The sequence below is a fragment of the Phocoena sinus genome, chromosome 4 (genome assembly GCF_008692025.1).
Source record: "Phocoena sinus isolate mPhoSin1 chromosome 4, mPhoSin1.pri, whole genome shotgun sequence".
NCBI lineage: Eukaryota > Metazoa > Chordata > Mammalia > Artiodactyla > Phocoenidae > Phocoena > Phocoena sinus.
The window spans coordinates 76,693,912-76,715,953 of record NC_045766.1 but is presented as its reverse complement, the minus strand read 5'-3'; the positions used below and the strand labels follow the sequence as shown (position 1 = coordinate 76,715,953).

General features: G+C 39.7%; 3 protein-coding genes and 1 long non-coding RNA gene across 10 annotated transcripts in view; 2 read left to right on the top strand and 2 right to left on the bottom strand.

Annotated features, from left to right (window-relative positions):
• FAM162A (family with sequence similarity 162 member A) overlaps nt 1-22,042 on the top strand; it is a 55,494-nt gene that overhangs the window by 28,292 nt on the left and 5,160 nt on the right. For 4 of the 5 annotated variants that reach the window (XM_032631493.1, XM_032631490.1, XM_032631492.1 and 1 more), the window contains 3 exons: nt 1,273-1,381; nt 4,456-4,564; nt 7,238-8,972. In XM_032631493.1, the coding sequence (XP_032487384.1) occupies nt 1,273-1,381; nt 4,456-4,564; nt 7,238-7,330 (311 nt within the window). In that variant the 3' untranslated portion in view covers nt 7,331-8,972. Of the gene's footprint in view, nt 1-1,272; nt 1,382-4,455; nt 4,565-7,237; nt 8,973-22,042 lie in introns of those variants that run through there. The other variant, XM_032631489.1, reaches the window with a different exon arrangement.
• Nucleotides 9,094-12,069, bottom strand: WDR5B (WD repeat domain 5B). 3 transcript variants are annotated; one of them, XM_032631486.1, is made up of 2 exons: nt 11,761-12,069; nt 9,094-11,342 (listed from the first exon to the last, which is right to left on the bottom strand). In XM_032631486.1, exons 1-2 carry the CDS (start codon nt 11,991-11,993, stop codon nt 10,277-10,279), a joined length of 1,299 nt encoding a protein of 432 aa, XP_032487377.1. In that variant the 5' UTR covers nt 11,994-12,069; the 3' UTR covers nt 9,094-10,276. The 3 variants fall into 3 exon arrangements, with proteins under 3 accessions (XP_032487377.1, XP_032487378.1, XP_032487379.1); XM_032631487.1 differs by having other exon boundaries at nt 9,168-11,342; nt 11,742-11,764; XM_032631488.1 differs by having other exon boundaries at nt 9,169-11,342; nt 11,795-11,874.
• Nucleotides 11,974-21,965, top strand: LOC116753594. Its single transcript, XR_004349771.1, has 2 exons — nt 11,974-12,096; nt 19,851-21,965. It is a non-coding gene; the product is annotated as an uncharacterized LOC116753594 (long non-coding RNA).
• KPNA1 (karyopherin subunit alpha 1) overlaps nt 16,236-22,042 on the bottom strand; it is an 83,629-nt gene continuing 77,822 nt past the window's right edge. The window contains exon 14 of the mRNA XM_032631484.1: nt 16,236-21,410. Coding sequence (XP_032487375.1) covers nt 21,223-21,410 — 188 coding nt within the window. The 3' untranslated portion in view covers nt 16,236-21,222. The remainder of the gene's footprint in view (nt 21,411-22,042) is intronic.

Genomic DNA, 22,042 nt, shown 5'->3' with positions numbered 1-22,042 from the left:
TTCTTGACTTTGGTTCTTTATGGATTTTTTTTCCAAGTGACCTTCCTGTTCCTTTTGCTGTTGCCTTCTGGTTAAGTGAAAAGTGCAGCTTAAGCAAAGGTGATGTGTATGTAGTCAAGGAGATGGTCTGTCTGCAAGAGAGATGTAGGCATTATATGGAAGTTGGATGAGATTATCTCCAAGGGCCTTTCTAACCCTGACATTCTGTGATTCCCTAGCTTTTTCTGCTCCTTGCCTTCAGTGACTTCCCCTTCCTTTGAAAGGTTCTCTTATAGTCTATGTTTCTACCTTTCTTGTTCATTTTCATCTTTGGCTGCTCTGTTTTCCTCTGCTGCCTCTTTCCCCTGTCTCCTTTCTGGGTCATGCCCCAAGGCTCAGCCCCTGGTCTTCTATGTTTCTCTATCATCCTCACTGGTTCTCCCTTTGCACTAGTGGTTATCTCCACTCCCAACTTATTAATGAAACCTACTCAGATGGCATGAATTTAAGTCAGTAGATCTAAAATGGCATTCATGCTTTTTCCTCTCCTGACTGGTTCTTTTCACAATCTCCTTATTTTGGTTAACAATACTGTTATTGTCTTACTCATCCAAGTTTGAGGTTCTTCATGAATCCTTCTTTGTCTTCATCTCCAGATTCTTTCAGTCATCATCATATTGACTTTGTTGTCTCTCTTCCTGCTGTTATAACTCTAGTTCTGACTATATCACCTCACCCTTGTATTGTAATACCTTGTATTATAATCTTCTGTTTGGACTTGTTACCCACTCTGTCCTATCCTTTTGCTTTCCATCCATTATGCAGATTAAATTTTCTAAAATGTTAACTTCTTCCTTGCTTCAAAGTGTACAGTAGTTCTTGAATCAGGTCTAAAAAGCTTAGCCTGCCATTCAAGTTCTTTTATAATCTGATTTTACCTACAAACTTTTTTTTTAATTCTACTGAAGTCAAACAGGCTCCTCACTGTTCTCTTTTTAGTTCATCCTTCTCACCTTTATAACTTTGTTCATGGTGTTCTTTCAGCTTTCAATGGCTATGGCTTATATTGGGAAATAATGCTTTTATTTTACTTCAGTCCTCACAGAATTTTTGAATCTCATTTAAGAAATGAGCAACCTAAGAAATTCCATCCAAACAAAGCTCTAATTAGCTTGAGATTTCTCAATGATTCTGTTTAGCGAATAGCTAAAAAGCACAAATAGCATTTTAATGTTGCTAAATTTGAGAGTCAGTCTCATATGAGTAAGATATCTTCTCTTGTTTTCCTCATAGACACTTACAGCCACAGAGTGCCATTGCATAAGCCTACGGATTGGGAGAAGAAGATCCTAATATGGTCAGGTCGCTTCAAAAAGGAAGATGAAATCCCAGAGACTGTCTCGTGAGTGCTGAATTTAGGGTTGTAAGCAGCTTTTATTTTTCAGTGGTCTATTTTAAAGGAAAAGCAGTTCCTCTGAGTCTGACTACTTAAAACCTTTCAACCAAATTTTAAAACAGTTTCCACTTCTCTAAATGTTTCCTCTTTGGCAAGTACCTGGAATAATAACAGTGCTGGGAAATCTATGTGTTATCATTGATACCTTATGTAGTGCCTAGTGAAGAGCTGTTAGATACTCTGAAGTCAGCTGATTTGATATCCTCTCCTAGCTGCAGAAAGTGACTAAATTAGTTTTTCTTTCTTACATTTCATTGTTAGTGTATAGAAATGCAAGAGATTTCTGCATATTAATTTTGTATCCTGCAACTTTACTGAGTTCACTGATGAGCTCTAGTAGTTTTCTGGTGGCATCTTTAGGATTTTCTATGTATAGTTATCATGTCATCTGCAAACAGTGACAGTTTTACTTCTTCCTTTCCAATTTGGATTCCTCTTATTTCTTTTTCTTCTCTCATTGCTTTGGCTAGGACTTCTAAAACTATGTTGAATAAAAGTGGCAAGAGTAGGCATTCTTATCTTGTTCCTGATCTTAGAGGGAATGTTTTCAGCTTTTCACTGTTGAGTATGATGTTAGCTGTGGGTTTTTCATATATTGCCTTTATTATTTTGAGGTATGTTCCCTTTATGCCCAGTTTCTGGAGAGTTTTTATCATAAACTGATATTAAATTTTTTAAATTAATTAATTAATTTATTTTTGGCTGCGTTGGGTCTTCGTTGCTGTGTGCGGGCTTTCTCTAGTTGTGGCGAGCAGGGGCTACTCTTCATTGCAGTGCACGGGTTTCTCATTGCAGTGGCTTCTCTTGTTGCGGAGCACAGGCTCTAGGCACATGGGCTTCAGTAGTTGTGGTATGCGGGCTCAGTAGTTGTGGCTCGAGGGCTCTAGAGCGCAGGCTCAGTAGTTGTGGCACATAGGCTTAGTTGCTCTGTGGCATGTGGGATCTTCCTGGACCAGGGCTCGAACCCATGTCCCCTGCATTGGCAGGTGGATTCTTAGCCACTGTGCCACCGGGGAAGTCCTGCTACTTTCATTTGTCTTTCTGTCTGCTGTTCTGTTTGGGTGATCTCCATTATTTTATCTTCCAGATCACTTATTCGTTCTTCTGCATTATTTAGTTTGCTCTTTATTGACTTTAGCCTGGTTTCACCTCAGCAGTTGAGTTGTCTAATTTTGATTAGCTCCTCTTTATAGTTTCTAAGTCCTTGTTACAGTGATCTGCATTTCTAGTGATTGCCTTCTTAATTCCTCCAGCATTTTTATTACCTGACTTTTGAACTCGGGTTGTTAAGACTGGAGAGGTCTGTTTCTTCAGCCTAGAGAAACAAACCAACTTGTTTGTTCTTTCAGGAGATTTCTCTTGATCTTTTAATTGGGAGTGGTTCCTATGTTTTTTCATTTTACTTATATTTCTCTGACTCTATGAATTTAAGGGAAACAGTTATCTACTGTGGTCTTGAAGGGCTATTTTTATGTGGGAATGACCCTGTGTAGCCTGTGTGAGTCCAGTATTTTTGGTGTGAGGGCCGTTTTTGGTATGGATGTCTGCCACATCTTTCCTCAATGTGTGTTGGCTGTTATCTCCTTCATAGTGGTGTGATTTGTGTTGTGGTAAGCAGAGTCTGCACTGGATCTTGTGTTGAGTGGGAACTTCTCTTTGCTCTGTTGTTGTCACAGCCCTGTCATGGGCAGGGTCTGTTCCCCAGTTATTGGAAGAGAAGCCCCCAGATCCGGTTCTAAGCTATGATGTGAGGTAGGCAGGAGTGGAGTGCTCCGGCTGGGAAAGGAGCTGCTGTGTATTCCCCCCCAAGAGCTGACTACCCAGACATGTGCTCTGTGACGTCGCCTGCCACCCACTGTGCAGGCTCACAAGTACACTGTTGTTGGCGTGGCCCTCAGCCCCGCCTCTGCTGTGGAGACACCGGTATTGGCTCTGATTTCAGCCCCACTTCTGTGTGTGTGCACCCACGAAGCCTGTTGCTCCTGGCACAGGACCCGTCTCAGCTACAGGAGAGCCAGTAATCAGCTCAGATTATCCCCAGGCGCTGCCACAGGCATAAATTCGCCGAAGTTGCACACCCGCAGGGAATCGCCTCAGATTTCAGCCCTACCTCTGTATGCGGGCAACCACCCAGCACTTGCACACTCCCAGAACTCATAGCGGCTGAGCCACACCCACTGTGAGCTCACCAAGAATGAGGCTGCTGTGGCAAGTCCCTGCCCCTACCTTAGCGTGCTGACAGTGGGGCTCCGGTGATGGGCGTGGGCTGTGTCCTCCACACACTTCCAGTTGCAGCCTGGACTACACCTGAGGCCCTTCGGGCTGCCTCCGCACAGTCAAACTGAGTCTTCTCCCCGGGTTTGTCTGCTGAAGCCCAAGTTTCAGCCCTGAGCTGCTGCACACACACCAAGAGGCGTGCGTCTTGGGCTGGGAAGTGCAGCAAGATGGCCAGGGCCACCTGTGCCGGTCTCTCTCTGTCCTGCCTACTGCAAGCCGGCAGCTTCGCTCTCCGCTGAGGCTTACTGTGTGTCCCAGTGGACCTACCAGTCAGCTAAGGGGCCTCCCAGTGTGAGGGACCTTTTCCGCTTTCACGGTTCCCTCCCGAGGGTGCAGGTCCTGTCCCAATTCCCTTTTTTTTTTCTTTCTTTTGTCCTACCCAGTTATTTGGTGATCTTTCTTGCAGCTTTAGTTGTATGAGATCTTCTGCCAGTGTTCGGTGGGTATTCTGAGAGAATTATTCCAAATGTAGATGTATTTGTGATGTCTTTATGGGAGGATGTGAGTTCTATAATACATCCTTCTATCTTCATCTACACCCCGTTATTGTGTTTCATATACAAAGTGAATTGTGAAAATGCTCCATCCTCCCCGAAGTCCTGTATGATCTCTAGGCCCCATCTCCTTTTTTATATGTATAGGCACTACTCTACTCCTGATTTGTGAGACACAGATTTATATCCTTCTGACAACTTCAGAAAGGGAAATTTTAACTTTCTCTCACGATCCCATTGTATTACTAGGTTTGAGATGCTCGATGCTGCAAAGAACAAGGTCCGGGTGAAGATCAGCTATGTAATGATTGCCTTGACAGTGGCAGGATGCATCTTGATGGTTATTGAGGGCAAGAAGGTGAGAGTGGACTTCCCGTCTATCTCTGTGTATTTTCCACAAACAAACCTAGAGGAAGTCAGGGGTTGACCCTTGTATTTATCTTCTGTGATGAGGAGGCTACTTCCTACATGAGAAATGATAAGAAACAAAATAAAACATAGTAGGAACAAACCTGAGATATGAGGCCTGGAGATAAATAGCAAATCCTATCTTTGGCAAGGTGAAGGACTAAATTAGTTTTGGTTAAGTAAAAAAAAGTGTTTAGTTATCACAGATGTCATAAGTAATGTAAAACAAGTAGTATGACACTGGCATACTTACTAATAACTCCTTGCATGTCTGTAAAGCACTCTCATGTTTTTATTGCTCCTCACTCTGCTCTTGGTGAGTGTTCTTATCACTGTTCTTTACTTGATGTTCAAACTGGGCCATATATCTAAGCTCCTAAGTGGTACATAGGAATTCAGGTCCAGAAATCCACTCATTATTAACATCTGTGTTACTGTCTTCCAAGTACCTTGCGGTTATCTTATTTAAACCTCACAACAACACTGCAAGATAGATAATTTGATTAGGACCTCATTTATAGATGAGGAAACATCGCTTAGAAACCTTTAGTAACTTACCCAAGTTCACACACATCTCCCTAATGGCAGAGCCACAGTTTGAACCTAGACCTGTCTAATTGAGGTGATGGTAAAAGTGCTCCCAGTTATTGCTTGCTCATTATGTAACAGGTATTGTTAAACTTATTTAATGACCACAATAATTCTAAGAACCTTCTCTTATTATCCATGTCTTGTAAAAGAGGAACCTGAAGCTTAAAGATGTTAAATAATTTTCCCAATGTCACATAGCTAATAAGTGGCAAGACAAAAAAGTGGAGCCAAGTTTGCCAGTTACCAAACTGCATATATACTGTCTTGTGATTAAAATAGTTATTTTTATATGCAGCAGTACTGGCCAAGGCGTTACTTTAACACCATGCATAAGTCTATATATCACAGCTTCCATGTGGAAAGAGATGTCTCATATCTATTGTCAGATATTTAAAGGGTTCTTCTGCAAACCCAGTGGTAACTGACACCCTTATCCCCAGTGAGTCCAGAGTAAAAGAAATGAACTTCTGGCTCTGTTTAGAGTCTTGGAATAGAAGATACTGACCATTTAGGCTGATGTTATGGGAGCATGAAGGGCAAGTGTGGAGGCCTGGGTGAATTTCTCGACTACTCTGTTCCTGCCCCACTTCAGTATTTTTTCTGTCTCCCTCTTTGACTTTTCATGCTTAGCTCTCAGACTGAACCTGCAGAAGCATGTAGACGGGACATAGGGCTTTCTAGAATTCTGAGAAATCTGCATTGCTTTTGTCTACTTGATTATACTAGCTGAGTTTATTTATTTTTTAATAAATTTATTTGTTTTTGGCTGCATTGGGTCTTCGTTGCTGTGCACGGGCTTTCTCCAGTTGCGGCGAGTGGGGCCTACTCTTCATGTGGTGTGTGGGCTTCTCATTGCGGTGGCTTCTCTTGTTGCGGAGCATGGGCTCTAGGTGTACGGGCTTCAGTAGTTGTGGCTCGTGGGCTCTAGAGCACAGACTCAGTAGTTGTGGCACATGGGCTTAGTTGCTCCGTGGCATGTGGGATCTTCCCAGACCAGGGCTCGAACCCATATCCCCTGCATTGGCAGGCGGATTCTTAACCACTGTGCCACCAGGGAAGTCCTACTAGCTGAGTTTAAATACTCCAGAAACAAATCACTTCTGAGGTCTTCTCTAGCCTCATCCAAGGGATGAGGAGTTCCTCTCCTGTTCTATACCATAAAATTTTTTCTCTTTTATGGAACTATCCGTTTCTAATTGGTAAATGCTACTGGAATGAAGAACTTTTGAACTTAATGTGATTTAGAAGACAGAAATTAGCCATTGTGTTTTGTCCTCTCCATCAACTTACCAGTCCGATTCTCCTCCCCTCCCCATACTTAATTCTTTACATGTGAAATCACACAGATAGAAGAAAATACCACCTTATAGGGTGCTGTCTTCACTCATTTGGTATAAAAAATTTGAGACTGGTCTGTTTATGTAAGCTTCAAAGAGATGTAACAAGTCACAGGGAGGGAAATAAGGGAAGCGGATGGTTGTTTCTCCTCCACTCCTGTTTGCTCTCAAAGGATGGAAAAGCAGGGTAGACACTGCTGGGAGTCATCAGTGGTAGTATTTGGTGAAGTCTGGGATTCCCAAAGCTGAATGTTTTTGGTACAAGAGGAGTAAGGAACTAGAAGGGTGTGAAAATATACAAATGAGTTGGGGAAGGAGAAATGGTAGCAACAAAGAAAAGTGAGAGGAGGGAAAAAAGGGATAGAAATGGAAACAAGAAGGTATTTAATACTAAAGAGAGGAAAAGAGAAAGACAAGGGAATACATTATAAAGGGAGAAGAGAGGCTGGAAGATTTGAAGAAAGGAGGCCAGAAAGGAGAAGGTAGAGATGTGGCATTTCTCTCTGGTGCTTGAATGGGTGAGCTGCTGTTCTAGGAAGGATCAGAGGAGGCAGAAGGCGCGTGGAGGGGCTGCTGTGCCCGGAGCACAAGCAGCCAACCCTTCCATGCCTGTACTTCCTGTGTCAGCGTCAATGCAGTGACATCCTCCCCAGACCAGCATAAATAATCACTTGTTCAAATTGGTTTCACTTTAGGGTGCCAAAAGACACGAGTCTTTAACAAGCCTGAACCTAGAAAAGAAAGCTCGTCTGAGAGAAGCAGCTGCTGTGAAGGCCAAAACAGAGTAGCAGAGATATCCATGTTGGCTGGATTTTGAAAATCTAGAAACAATGTTGCAGTAACAGGCCTTATTAAAATGAATGTGGTATGAGTTCCCTAATTCTGCTCTAGAGCTACAAATAAATTTTCTTAAAGAAATGACTTGTCTATATTTTACGGCTTTGATCCAGGTTAAATGCAGCCTCAGCTTTTTTGAGAAAATGAAAGAATGAAAAGTGAGACAACTTACTTGAACTTTAATATTAACTCTTCTTTAGAGAGTCAGGTCCTGTACCTTACTTTAATTCCCATTACCAAAGTGACATCTTCCCAGAAGCCAAATGGTTTCTAGTTCTGCATTTCTCTCTCTTCAGTGTCCTCATTTCTGAAGAGATAATAAGGAGGGCCAGCTGAGTACACTGCCCAGGTGCACGTTGGAGAGCTAACCTCCCCAAATACCCTGGTGTTTCTCGAGAGCCCTGGGAAGCAGCCAGACCACACTATGCCTTTGTCAGGCGTGCTGGAAGACAGAGGCTTTTAGGAGAAGTCTTTGAAAAAGTCCCGGCAAGGTGATGATGGAGGTCTGGCCACAAGTTTCTGAGGATTTTGAAATCCCAGCACTGTGGAGTCGCTTGGGGCCAGCACAGTCACCTCTTCTGCTCCATGGCTTACAATTCCCAACCAGTCCTTTTTATTCTGCCTTTACACTAAATTTCTCAGTTATGAATATCTATCAAATGCATTTTCTTATTAGTGTTGAAAAATAAGCATTTGCATCTGGTATGTATCTTACTTACAGTTCGACGAGGGTGCCAGGTTGTCTCACATTTAGGTATGGATGCTGGTTTCTATTTAAGTATTTCATTTATTCTCATGTGCTTCAATACTATTAACGGATGGCAGGTCCGCATAAACATCCCAACCTGCTGGTTCTCTTCAGAGGGTTATAGCAGATTAAAAAGTAATATATGCAGCTGTTTGGGAATTTGGTTTAATAAAATACTCAGTAAAATGTAATGCACCACTCTACCTACAGCTTCATAATCTATCTGATGATGTTAATTGTGTCTGTCCATATACTTTACAGTACTTTAACCTTAGCTTCATTTTAGATATCAAGCTCTTTGATTTTTATCACTTGCAAATTTATCATCAAAAAGCATTGCTTTGTGTACATTTTAGTAGATTAGTTTTTCTTGATTATTTTGGAACATTTATGTTACGTCTTATCTAAATATGGGTTTTAAATATGGGTAAAATCTAATGTACTTCTTTTTAAAAGTGTATCATCTTTCTTTATAGAACAATACCATTTTTAACTTCTAAAGAAGCATTTTAAAGTGTTGTATCTTGGAGATATATTGTAATAAAATGTATGATTAAGTCAAAGCTCAAAAATGCTACCATGCAGCAAGAATTTATATAATCATTTCTCATTTTGTGTCAACTCATATTCAATAACTTATAGTGACTACCTCTTTTTGGGTTAAATATAAATTTCATGACCAGTATTTACGACCTGCCCCTATCTAATCCCACTTCTCCCAGTACCCTCACTTATTAACTTCTTAGCAGTCACTCACCTACTAGTAACTCTAGTATCTTATACCGCTTACAACTTGTCAAGCAGATATTTCATGAGCACTATTAAAAGCAACAAGGGCAAAACTGTCTTCTTTTGTATTCTATAATACATACTTTCAATTAAGTGATCATTGTATTATGTTTTGCTTAATTCCTAGATTATTTTTTCATGTTTATCATGTCTCTATAGGTAAAATGGGCAGAAAACATTTTCCACTTCATATTTCCTGTAAGCCCTATTTGAATAAAGTTAACATGTGAGGCTATGGTTAGATACTTTTAATCAACAAAAATAATAGTATAGGGAATTGACTCCAAAAACTTATTGAAAGCAGGCAAGGAATGAAGTTGTGATGGTGGTATAATTCATTGTCATTTATCAAACATTACTTGAGTCTCTCCTATATACAAAAAGTGAGAATACAAAGATAAATAAAACATACTTGACTCTGCAGAGCTCATAGTTTACCAGACACATGGCCCATGAAACCATTACAACACAAACTGGTAAATGATATATTTTGAATTTTATAACAAGCTATAGCAAGAAGCAAGAAAACCGAATTCAGCTGTCAGCTGTGGCTGGAGGCAGGCAGCCAGTGATGGTTACACAAAGTGGTGATTTTCTGAACTGAGTCTGTAGCATGGGTAGGTTTAGGTCAGACCTAATGAAAGAGAGCAGCCTCATTCAGACATCGAGCTTGCCCTGAGAATCAGGAGAGGGCAGTCTGACAAGGTAGTGAGAGGTCCTTCAGTAAAATGCCTTTATAATTTTGTTCTGGTTTATTTTTATTTTGATAAAAACTTAAAACTTTTAGATCCTCAGAACAAACACAACCATTGCTTATTTTCCCCAATTTACAAACTTGATTCCATGGACCATTTCACGTCCCATCGTGTAGGCTATCACTTAAAGTGTATGAGTGGCATCTGACATAAATCTCCAATCCACCACCATCCTAGGCTTATTCTCTTAATTCACCTGATCACCCAAACCAAATACCTTGGAGTTATTCGAGACTCCCTTGCTCCCCTCATTTAATCAGTCATCCTGTCTTGTGAGCCTTACTTCTAAATTTTTGTCAAATACAGTGATCCTCTAGAATAGTCACTGAGAGGAACAGAATGAATCTGCTCAAGGACAGACATGAGAGATTAATAACAGACCTTAAGATTAAAGTCAGAAGCCCTGGGATCTAGACTTGCTTTTCCAACTGTGTTGCTTTGCAAATTGAGGTTATAGGTCTTAAAATCTTGTAATTCAAGGCAATGTTTTTTAAAAAATACAAAACCATGCCAGAATTGAGAGGAAACCATCTTTTAAAATACCTAACCTTTTTTTTTTTTTTTTTTTTGGCCAATCTGACTCTACTACTTGATTTCTAAAGGGTTTAGTAATTACTCATCCACAATTTAACTGTTTTGTCATTTCCTAATGCTGCTGATGCAATGATGTTTTCTGTAGGATGACAAGCTGCTGAGATTACGACATCTGTATGGCCTTGTAATTTCTGTACAATCTCTTTAGTCTGAAGGTTCCAAATATAAACCAGGTTATCCTCTGAACCAGACACAATCCACTTTCCACCAGTAACTGAAAAACTGGCAAATATGCAGTATTTCTCGTTCTTGTGACCAGTATATGTCTTCAGGCATCTGCCTCTGCTATAATCCCATAGTTTAAGAGTATTGTCCAAAGTTGCAATGAGAATATATTTACCATTTGGAGAAAATTTTACAAAAGAGACAGGAGGGTTATCATCATCAACAAGTGTTTTTAAACACTGACCTGATGCAGCATCCCAGATTCGACAGACACCATCATAGCTACCTGACACTATCAAGGACCCGCTACAATTAAAATGAACAGCAGAAACTGGGTCAGAATGAGCAGACAAAGTCTTAAGGCACTTTCCTGTTTTCTCCTCCCATATTTTCATGCTCTCATCAAAAGATCCTGAAATGATGAGGTTAGATGGTGGATTGAAATTACAGCAAAAAACATAATCACTGTGCCCCGTAAGCGTTTTTAAACATTTTCCAGATCTCACATCCCAAATCTTTAGAGTTTTATCATCTGAGGCAGAAACAAGACGACCGGAATCTGATGACCAGGCAACATCTGATATTTCCAGATTGTGTCCTTTAAGTGTTTTTTCATTTTTTCCATCATAGGCTCCCCAAATTATAATTACTTTATCGGCAGAAGAACTTGCCAGCCATTCTCCATTAGGACTAAACTTAACTGATGATACTGCTTCCGTATGTCCCACCAGAGTAAATTTCAGAGCATAGTTTGGTTTTTCAGACACACAATTGCTCGGATTGGCTGATGAGGAGAGAGCCGACTCTGCTTTGGCACCTCCTGACTCCTTTGTAGTCATGACTCTGAAGCTCCAAGTCTGTAGGCTGGCTAGATGTCCGGTCCTGAACCAGGCAGCCAGTATTTTGGCCCTTCTGTCCAGTAAAATGAAGATAAAAAACATCGGACTCAAAAAACAAAAAATCAACAAACTAAAAAACGGTCTTTTAGTGACAATAATTTCTGGATCGTTTTTAAACTGCAATATACACTGATACAGCAGCACGGCTTGGACCGCTTCAGTTTTTCCTCGCTTCTTCCTCTAAACAAATACTTGAGAAATACTATTAAAAGGGTCCTGTGCGCTGTCGGCAAGTAAGGTATTACTGCTGGGTATTCTGCGAATGTATAAAGCGGTCCAAAGCTGCACGCGGAGGGGTGGGGCGGGGGGGGGGTGGGAATCTACAGAAAGTATTTCTCACCGCTCCTCCCCCCAGCTCTGAAATGTTTGAGACTACTGAGCACCCCTACCCGCCAGACTTTAGGTACTCTACTTGAGCATGAATGAATCACCGCTTTAAACAGATTTCAGAAGCTAAGTGAAAACCTGCGTGGGCTCGGTTCCCTGAGGTCCAGGCCTGCGGTTCACTCTCCACACCGCTCCGTAGCGAACTAACGCGAGGGCAGCACAGCCGGGCGCATGCGCAGAGGGTGCCCTCCCACCACCACTTCCGAACCGAGGTGACTTGTGGGGGAAGCCCGCTTGCGCTTGCGCAAAAGAAAGTCCTGAGGTTTTCTTCCGGCATTCTGCACCCTCGCCCTCCAGGCGCGAGCAGTTTGCTGCGTTCTTGGGCGAGAGGGAAAGTGAACAAGACTTCTTCCAGACCTCACTGGCTAGCGTGGGAAGCAGTGAGTATTTAGAAGAACATTCATTACTTTTTGGAAACCGTGTGACGAGAACGGACTGAATTTTGCGATGCCCGTAGCTGCAGGGTTAAGCCCCCATTTGGATGTAAGGCGCTCAGACGGCGCGTTTCTTAGCAGACCGGGGCCCACCCAGCGCCGATGACTGCGTAAGCTCCGTCTGCACAGGTGGCTTTCATTCTGTTCTCCACCTGCTGTGGTGTAGAGCCTGGTGGGGGGTACGAAAGGCTGCAAGTAGGCGAGGGGGACGTAGCTAAATTTACGCCCAGATTGTAAGACTTATGATTTAAAAAGTGTTCCCTAAACGTTTCGGGAAGGATAAAGAATATGTGTTAGAGGCCTTTAAAGGCCAGTGCCGAGGTAGCCCGACATGGTAGTGCCGGGGGAAATGAGCAGACGTTTGTCTTAGCACTTCCTTATGGTTTAAATTTTCCAAAGACAAGGAAAGTTCACATCTGCATAGGTGTTTGGAACGGAAAAGGTGGAATGGGGTAAGAAATGTGTAAGGTTACTCGTAACTAGGCTTTAGCCAGCCCTCCCTACTTTAAAGAAATGATTAGTGGCTGTGAAGTACGTGAAGGATAGATGCTTTTCAGGTGTAAATTACTCTTTAAACAAGAATAAGTTTATCAAAAATGGAAGCCTGACTATTTTCTCCAATCCTGTATAGTCTGTCCCTTGGTATCTACAGGGAATTGGTTCCACGACACCCTGCCCCCCCGCCCCGCCACACATCATACCAAAACCCACTGGACGCTCAAGTCTTTTGTATAAAATGCTGGAGTATTTTCATATAACCTACTCACATCCTTCCCTATACTTTAAATCATCTCTAGATTACTTACAATACCTAATACAAATGCTATGTACATAGTTGTCAGGATGAAGCAAATTCAAGTTTTGCTTTTTGGAACTTTCAGGATTTGGGGGGGAAGATTTTTGATCTGTGGTTGGTTGAATGTGAGGATGTGTAACCCACATGTAGGGAGAGTCGATCGTAATTGCTCAACAAAGAGTGCCCAAGAGAGGCTGTTAGTGTTGTTTGAAAGGTTTTCCTGGTAGCCAGTTGAAGTGAAGAGGCAAATGTGTCTCATGATGTTTTCTGTCAGTCACCAATTAAAGCATTTGGAAATAAAGGGTCTCCTGTCCTATACATACTGGGGATAATTTAAAGTCTTGCTTTTATAAGGCACAACAGCATAATTAGATCACCTAGAATAAACTAGTAAAAACCTCATTACTTGACCCTACTACTCTAGTTTGGAATGTAGACAGGAATTGACTTAGCTAGTGCAAATTAACAGTATAAACACAATGTGGTGCTGAGAATGGGAAGAGCATCTTTAAAATGGTTTGAAGCATCCATTTTTATACATTATCTTAATCTGATTAAACTCCACCTCCTCCCTCTCCTTTCCTCCTCCCATTTGCCAGGGTTAGAGTGATTTTTACTGGGAAGCTTAGAAACACTCTAAATAACTCATTAAAAAATAAATTTAAAAGCACTTCACAGAACATAGGTTTTGTTTCAAAGAATATAAGTAAATCTGTATTTTTCCAACACAGAGTAAAGAAAGGCAATTAGACAAGGTAAACACATGGTCTGAGGGCTAAGATGGGTGTTCGTACTGGAGTATATTTAGCCCACTAGAAATACCACAAGCATGAGGGAGAGAGGGGGCACACAATTAAGAATGTGTTGACAGGAATATCCAGAAATGATTTTGCGTCAGATTTTCCCGAAATTTGAGTGAGAGATTTCAGTATTAAAATTCATTTCTTGGTGTCTGCAGTGTTTTTATGAATAGCATCAGGAACTCGTGTAAAGAAAAAGCTGTGAACATAACTAGTTAAATCTTTATTCATTAGTCATGTTCTAATACTAACATGTAGTCCTAATATTGTAGTCCGTATGGATTAGGACAAAGAATTAGTTTACTTCCTTGGGAAGAGGGGAGCATCAGCAACTGTGGAGTGTGTAGGAATAGGGAATACTGATACAAGTAAATCCAAAGTGGCTGAAACCGTAACTAGAGATTTGCATTTGGGGCTCTCAAGCAAAATTCCTTACTCGGTCCCGTTTTTAATCATTTCTATTTTTGCTACTTTTAATCTTCGCCAGATAGGTGATTTGGAAGTTTCTCTCCTATTAAAGTTTCTTTAAATTTCCCATAGAAGTTTTAGAACTGAACGTCTCATCTGTGGTTGAAAGGTTTATTCTCCTTGCCACCCAGTAAAGTTGCAATTCTAAGTAGAAATATTGCCACAAATGGGTCATTTTTTTTTTAATTCTAAAAAAATTGGGGGTGGGGGGTGGGTATGTGTGTCAGACCTTAAACACGGCCTGGGAGTGATTCCTATACTAAGGAACAACTTGACTGACGTCCTTCGTAGCAACTGATTACCAAATCCAGACCTCAAAAATCAAGCATAATAGAACTCTATACATACCCAGTTGCCTAAAACCACTAGCAATTTAAATATACAAGCATCTCTTTGGGCTAAATATGGGGTGGCCATGCAACTTATCTAAACTGAGACTTCTTTAAAGTGAAACGGGGCACTAAAATAATTAACAGGTGTTGATTTAAAAACTGGGACTGCCCCCAGCAGATCAGAACAGTAAGTGTGGACTTCCCAAGAGGGTTCTCCTCATTGTCAGAAGTTAATCTTGGAAGATTCTACACTCTTTGTATGCTAATTTGCACTCCAGCCTTCGCAGATCTCTCCCCACCACTGTGGTCTTCTGGGTTTCTATTTTCTCCTTACCCATAAATAATGCTGGGGCCAAGTGTTTTAGATAGGGCAGTGATCCATATTGTGGACACCCGCTGGGCTCCTTTGGCTTCCTCAGGTTAAGTGGGTATAGATAAGGAATTTAGAGAGTAATTTCATTCTTTGGAAAAACATTCAAGATCACAAAAATGACCATTATTGATTTTAAAATTAGAAAAATACTTTTTTTTAAAAAAAAAGGTCATGAAGAACCTAGGGGTTAAGACGGGAATAAAGACACAGACCTACTATAGGATGGACTTGAGGATATGGGGAGGGGAAGGGTAAGCTGGGACGAAGTGAGAGAGTGGCATGGACATATACACTACCAAACATAAAATAGACAGCTAGTGGGAAGCAGCCGCATAGCACAGGGAGATCAGCTCGGTGTTTTGTGACCACCTAGAGGGGCGGGATAGGGAGGGTGGAAGGGAGGGAGATGCAAGAGGGAAGAGATACGGGAACATATGTATATGTATAACTGATTCACTTTGTTGTAAAGCAGAAACTAACACACCATTGCAAGGCAATTATACTCCAATAAAGATGTTTTAAAAAATACTTTTTTTCAAAATGGCAAATGAAATAGGGGCAACAGTCATCTAAGCTAGCTTTAATAAACTTGTTAACCCTACAATTGTGTACTATGGATGACAGTGTAGTCTGCAGGAACTAAGACTGTTTTAAGATTTTTTGTTTTCAGAAAAAATACCTGGTCAGTGGAATGTCAAAAATGGTAGAGAAGCAATCACAGAATGAATAAATACATCTTTCTGTTTCTACTGATTTGTCACTTAAATTGGAAGAATGTATAAAGAAAGTATTCTCATGCAGCAATACATACAATGTGTAAAAATGAAAAATCTCTATTTAATAGCCTAATAAGGCAACCACCTCTTCCACATTGGTTGGATATAATTGGCAAAAAAATGTTTTCTTCTTAGAGTATGCCAGAAGAGACTGATGAGCTAGTTCTGGTGTATATATAAACATGGTGTTGATTATATATTAGTTACCCTGTAAAATATACCCATTAACTTTTCTCAGAAGGCATAGGGTTTTTGGGGGTTTTTTTGTTTGTTTGTTTTAATATAACAAACCTGTGTTATGACAGCGTTTGCTTTTGTAAACTTCAGGTCAAATTATGTCTCATGAAAGGAGACATAAAACATATAAATAACACTTAAATTTTGAGACACTAAAGAGTGTTATATTCCATATAAAACACTTAAATTTTAAGACACTAAAGAGTTGCTAATCCTTGTTTCAAACAGCAGCATAAAGGAATTCCTTTGAGCTTTCTTTGGTTACCAAGTACCCTTTACTAATATCACATAGATGCACATTCCTTCAGTCATTTAATATTTATTGAATGTCTACTGTGTGCAAGGCACTCATCCATGGCCTGACCAACCACATTCAAGTACAAAGAATCATTAGAACCATTCCAAATCAAAGTGTAAGAACACTTTGACAAAGGACATAGAGTGGTCAAAATGACGAGGTAAGCAGAACATACTCAACAACATACATTAAAAGGTCATTTTTTTAAACTTTGGACACTCCTTGTGTTGACACTCCTTTAGGAAGCTGTGTTAAATTCACATCCATGGATGGCACTGCTTTCTGTGGCAGCATTCTTTGTTCCAAAGCCTTTCCCTCTCTGTCAGTACTTCCTACATTTGAGTTTGTTGAATGGAAACATGTTTCTGAGTTTAGCCATTATGCTTCTAAACTCAAAATCAAGCATTTATATATTATTTTTAACTTGTCAGGTCATACAGAATTTTAGCACCACAGAAGGGGAAAGATGTTTGGACTGAGAGGGTCTACACTCCAGATTATATAACCTAAAAGCAATTCATACCTGATTTAGTCATTTCAAGGGGACTGATAAGGAAGAACGAGCAAGAATGGCCCAACAAAACAAGAGTTGGCCCCGCTATGGTTGCTGTGTCTTGTTCTGGGAATTCTTGGCACAGAACACCTCACTGTGACTGCTGCTTTCTTCAAGACACACAACCTGCAGGGCTTTTCCCCACCTTTAGACAGTGTCCAAGGTGTGACCTTGAGGCAAAGTAAATTCTCCTAAGTGTTGATTTTGTCACTATAACATAATGACAATTATCCACCTCAAAGAGCAGTTGAAGGATTAAATGAGAAAAAGTGAAAGCCCTTACTTAGCCAGGCACCTGGAACACAACAGTGGTTCAAATAACGACTAGTTGCCTTTATCTGACCTGTAGGAAAACAGACTGGGACCTCCTTGTCTACCCCTAGCTGAAAACAGAATGGAACTTCATCTACCTTTAATCCTTTCTTATTACCCCAGACTTCCAGATGAATTTTATGTCCAGTAGCAATCTGATATTTTTAGAATCAGCATATAATGATATTTATTTTACTTTATCACATTCTTCTTCTGATGCTCTGGTACCCATTGTTACTACCTGTCCTTTTCTGACAATAAAGCATGTCATAGAATATTCTCCAAGTTAGAGCAGACTTACTGTACTAGTAGTACTACATCTGCCTTCAATTACTTTAGCTTCTTAAAGATATATATGTAACTTTAACTTCTGATGATAGAAAAAGATAGCCAAGAATATCTCCCAGCGGGGTAGATATATATTTACTCTGCTCACCTCACAACAGAAGAAAATGGTTCTGTTAACTTCAGATGGCAAAAAATTCAGATTTGAGACTTCTGTATATATGTATACCTGTCTCTGCAAATGAGCAAATTTTGGAATGTAGGAGGTAGAACATAGTAAATAAATATGAAAAGCAAATAATACCTCTTTCTAAAAGTGGATCCCTTTTCTTTAGTGAAAATCACCCTTAGACATCACAATTTCTAATGTATGTAAAAAGCCCCAAGCCTTTAAACAGCTATAATGACTTGCCTATTGATATAAAAATGTTCACAAAATTCATTAGCGAGAAAGAAAAATTCTTCAACCTGAGGAAAACTCTTTCATAATGCAACCCCAAATTGGGGTATTAAATAACTGAAATATTTATTTAGCACTAGAGAAGTAAATTCATAGTTGCCCGTGGGTGGCCATGTACAACAAAGGATAGTTGACAAAGTTTGATTAATAAAATATACTACATATTTTTCCTTATGCAAAGTCAGCAACAATCTGGAATAATTCAGATTTATTATGGGATAACTGTTAAAGTTTATATCTGTAACAATAACGATGAAAAATGACCCAGAGCCCATTCAGCTTCATCTGGCAGATGGAAGGAACAATCCTAGGGCAACAGAATTTTCGAAAACAGTACAGCTGATATAAATTAAGTTTAAAAGGGTTCTAATTACTTAGTGACAACATGAATTAAAAGTGTTCCATGGAGAACTCTGTCTCCTAATTCTCACCATTCTTCGTATCTATCATCTTTACCTTTTTTGGTGTCTCTCAATCTGGCCGTTATCTACCTCCTGGTCCTTCAGATACAAAGTGCCTTTACATCCCAAATGTTATCAATGCTTTTTTTTCCCACTAAAGTTCTCATTTCAAAGAATACACTTTGAAAGTTTGGAGGAGGAAGAAAAGGAGAGGAAAGTAAAATCAAGCCACTTCCCAACCCCACCCCATCAGTATATTAAACTACAGAAGAGTTTTCCTGTGTTGAAATTAGCATGCTTTTGTAATAAGTAACATCTTAATGATAAGATTATACAATAAATTGATACAATCTGCCAGGTAGAGAACTAAAAATAGGACTTAACAGCTACCTCCTAAATGTCATCCTATTACCAAAAAGGCTGCTTTATCAGTTACAACAGTTATGCTGGGATTTAACTTTTAATCAATTCCAACTTTTATATTAAAAAAAATTCATTGCAAAAAATTAGCTCGTTATCTCATGGCTCATGAACTTCTAGGACAGAAGCAAGATAAATTCCTCTTGTTTTAGACAGGAAATAGACCACATTAGTTAAATGGACTTTGTTTTACTTCATTCATTGAGACACCTGCAATTGCTAGCAAAAATTCCCAATGTATGCTCTTCTTGCTAACTTGGGGAAATAATTTTGTTTTATATTTTTTTCCATTCAAATTGGTTTATCAAAACGAGCTGAAATTTTTAAAATTATCTAATAGAAGGTACATGATTTAAAACATCCTAGAGAAATGTGTTACCAGTAATTTACAATTTAAAAAAACTCAGCCACGAAAAAGTCAAAGCTAAAAACAAAATTTTTACTATGAATCAGTGTTTATATTACCCTTCTGAAAGAAGTTATATTTTAATGTGATGTAAAGGCAACATTGAAAGTTTTTCTTTAAATTAACCACCTAATTTGTCCCTAAAATTACAAAGAATCAAAGTCTTTTACAGGTCAAGTGCAGTAAACTAAAATGTTCTTTCAGCACAAAGCAGCACTAGAAAAAGTAACAGTTATAGATGGGAGTTGACTAGTTTTGCGTGGCTGCTCCATCAATAACAGACAGACATCAGACGGTATCCATCCAGAGCACAGACACAGTTACAGACTAGATGCAAAAAATGCATCACACGCTTGGCTGATAAATGTCCTCTGTCTTTGTATCTTTCTACTTTGAATGAAGTGGATTTTTTAAAGTTTAAATCAGATCACGTAAGTTGGCTGCTTAAATAACATGATGAGGTATGAAAGCTCTGAATGTCCCTAAAGTTCAGCAGGATTTACCAGAGACATAACAGCTTGCCAGGGGAACTTCCAAATAGTTATGCTTTGGGGTTATAATGAATTCTAGAAGAGGACAAAATTAAAGAGGTTTAATAAAAGGATATTCTCTGAAAAAGTGAGCAACTTTTCCTTCAGAATTCATTTTTGAACAGCACATCAACAAAAAATCTTCTCTGATAATATATCCCAACATTGAGTCAAGATGGCCAACTAGCACCAAGAAGTCGTATTGAACTCAGTTGCAGTTCTCTTGGCAATTAAGCTTATTTTTTCATTCCAGTCTGAGCACAAATGTGGATCACTGAAGACAGTACTGGAAGCGCCATTTGCAGGTAGAGATTGCAGTCATCATTAAATGAGCCAGAAGGTAGAACTGTTTTTATTTTATGGAGGGAACTTGACTGGGTAGTACTAGTAGGAGATGAAATGAAATGATTAGGGAACAATGAGGTTATAAGAAAAAGATCACTGCCCTTATTTGGGTTAAACAGGTCATGTCCAGAAGATGGTTATTTAAGATAAAGATGCTACTTATGTGCAGCATGAATACATTAGAATCCAGCTGCACCCAACTAAGGGAAAAAAAAAAGAATTCCCTAAGTAACCTTTAAAAGCATGTGTTACTTGCCAGTCACAGAGGGGAAAAGCACCTAGGGTGAACTCCAATTTAATGAGGACCTTGATCAGGACCACAAAGCCTGAAACATTTGTTTTAATGCAGAAACACAGCCTCTAGTCACACTGGTTAAGTTTGGGAAAATCAGAGGGCTTTTTTTTTTCTATTTGTTTTTAACTTGTTTATTGAATTACAGGATACGGTTTCGACCACTAAGGATTCTAAATCTTCATATCAGCATTAGAATTGAACCACTTCCAAATCCTAAGACACATAAGACCAAAGAGAAGCAGTAGCCATACAAATTAATATGTGCCCCTCTCCTTTTTGCTCTAAGGGAATCTTCAAACCAGTATCACATTTAAGAGTCCAAGTGTTAATTCTTCAGCATTCCTGACAACTAGAAAGCACATTCACTGAAGGCTGAAGGTGAGGGAGCGGATGGTTGAATATCTGTGGAGAATGGTGCCAACAGAGGAAAGAAAACCATCCAATCTCAGTAAGGATTAATGCAAATTTGGCTAGAAAAAGCCACCAGGTAATCCAAGGGTTCACTGTGGAAGAACTCATGAAAAGTACTCTGAAGTACACAACAGGTCTAAACATCTCCCTTGTTGCAAGTAGTTGTGTGAAATTCAAGATAAAGGTTTAGTCTCATCTTTTAATGTATTTTTCCCACATTAAAGGGAATGAGGAGTCCTCTTTTTTCCCCCAGAAAAAAAAAAAGGGAGCCACATTATTATGTGTATATTCCCATGACTCTATAATATATAAGTGCGGATCTCCACAGCCTAGGGGTTTTCCATAAGAGAGCGGGCCGTTCTGGTTACCCTTTTATTAGAAGGGTATTCCACCACAGAGAGCCAGAGGTTTTCCAGATGTGTGTAAGAGAGCAGGTGCGCAAGGCAAGCAAATGAGCGCAAACAGTATTATGGAAAACATTTGAGAAGTTAGCTCCATGAGGACTGTGGGCTCCACAAGAGGACTCGACTGGGTAGCCTGGTCTGACACGGGGACATGAAAGCAGAGTATTGCTTCAAAGCTGGAAACCTTCCATAGGTGCCTCACACTGCTGGAAGATGTACTGCTGCTGGCTAAGGTCAACCTGGGGTGCAATGCTGCTGTCTTCATCCTCGGTCCCGAAGTAATGCTCAATGAGATCAAAGGCCTTCTGGTAGATCTCTTGGTTTTCATGACTCTGTAAGAATTCAATTTTATCCAGACCTAGAATGAAGAATTAAAAAAAAATCTGTTGTATATCTGTTGGAAATTCTAATAAAACTATATTTTGCCATGTCTCTTTCCTTGACATAAAAGGAAGATTCTCTATATCTCATAAGCATCTTGCAGCAACATAGAAAACATTGCTGGGATTACATCTGAATAATACTATTGCAAACTGACATCTTAAACACGTGTGCAAGAGACAGCCCGTCCCCAGAAGCAGCAGTTTCTGTAACAGTCACAGCATCCTGTGCCCAAGGCCAGGAACAGAAGTTTTCCTATTGGACTGTGTCTGTGGCCTAATTTATTCTTTGCTCTGGTTCTATCTACCTAGGCCCTGAGCTATCCAATATCATTTCAACACGTGTAATATCCTTAAATCAATCAGAATCAGTTTCTATTGCTTAAACTAAGAAGTCTAACCAGAACAATTAGCCAACACATACTCCTCCCTTTATTAAGTTTAAGCACATCTGAGCTAGGCTTTCTTTTACCTATAGCCATAAGCAATCTAACTGCTACAGCGATACTGGAAATAAATGTTAACACTGCTCAGAAGAAAAAAAATACATATTCATATATGTATCCATATTTATATATTTATATATATATATATATATATATATATATAT

Bases quoted from the DNA above. Each gene is read 5' to 3' on its own strand.
- WDR5B (XM_032631486.1), bottom strand. From the start codon at position 11,993: ATGCCGGAAGAAAACCTCAGGACTTTCTTTTGCGCAAGCGCAAGCGGG. The intron at 11,343-11,760 runs GTGATTCATTCA...TTTACTGGACAG, and splicing joins TCTGAAATCTGTTTAAAGCG to AAGGGCCAAAATACTGGCTG.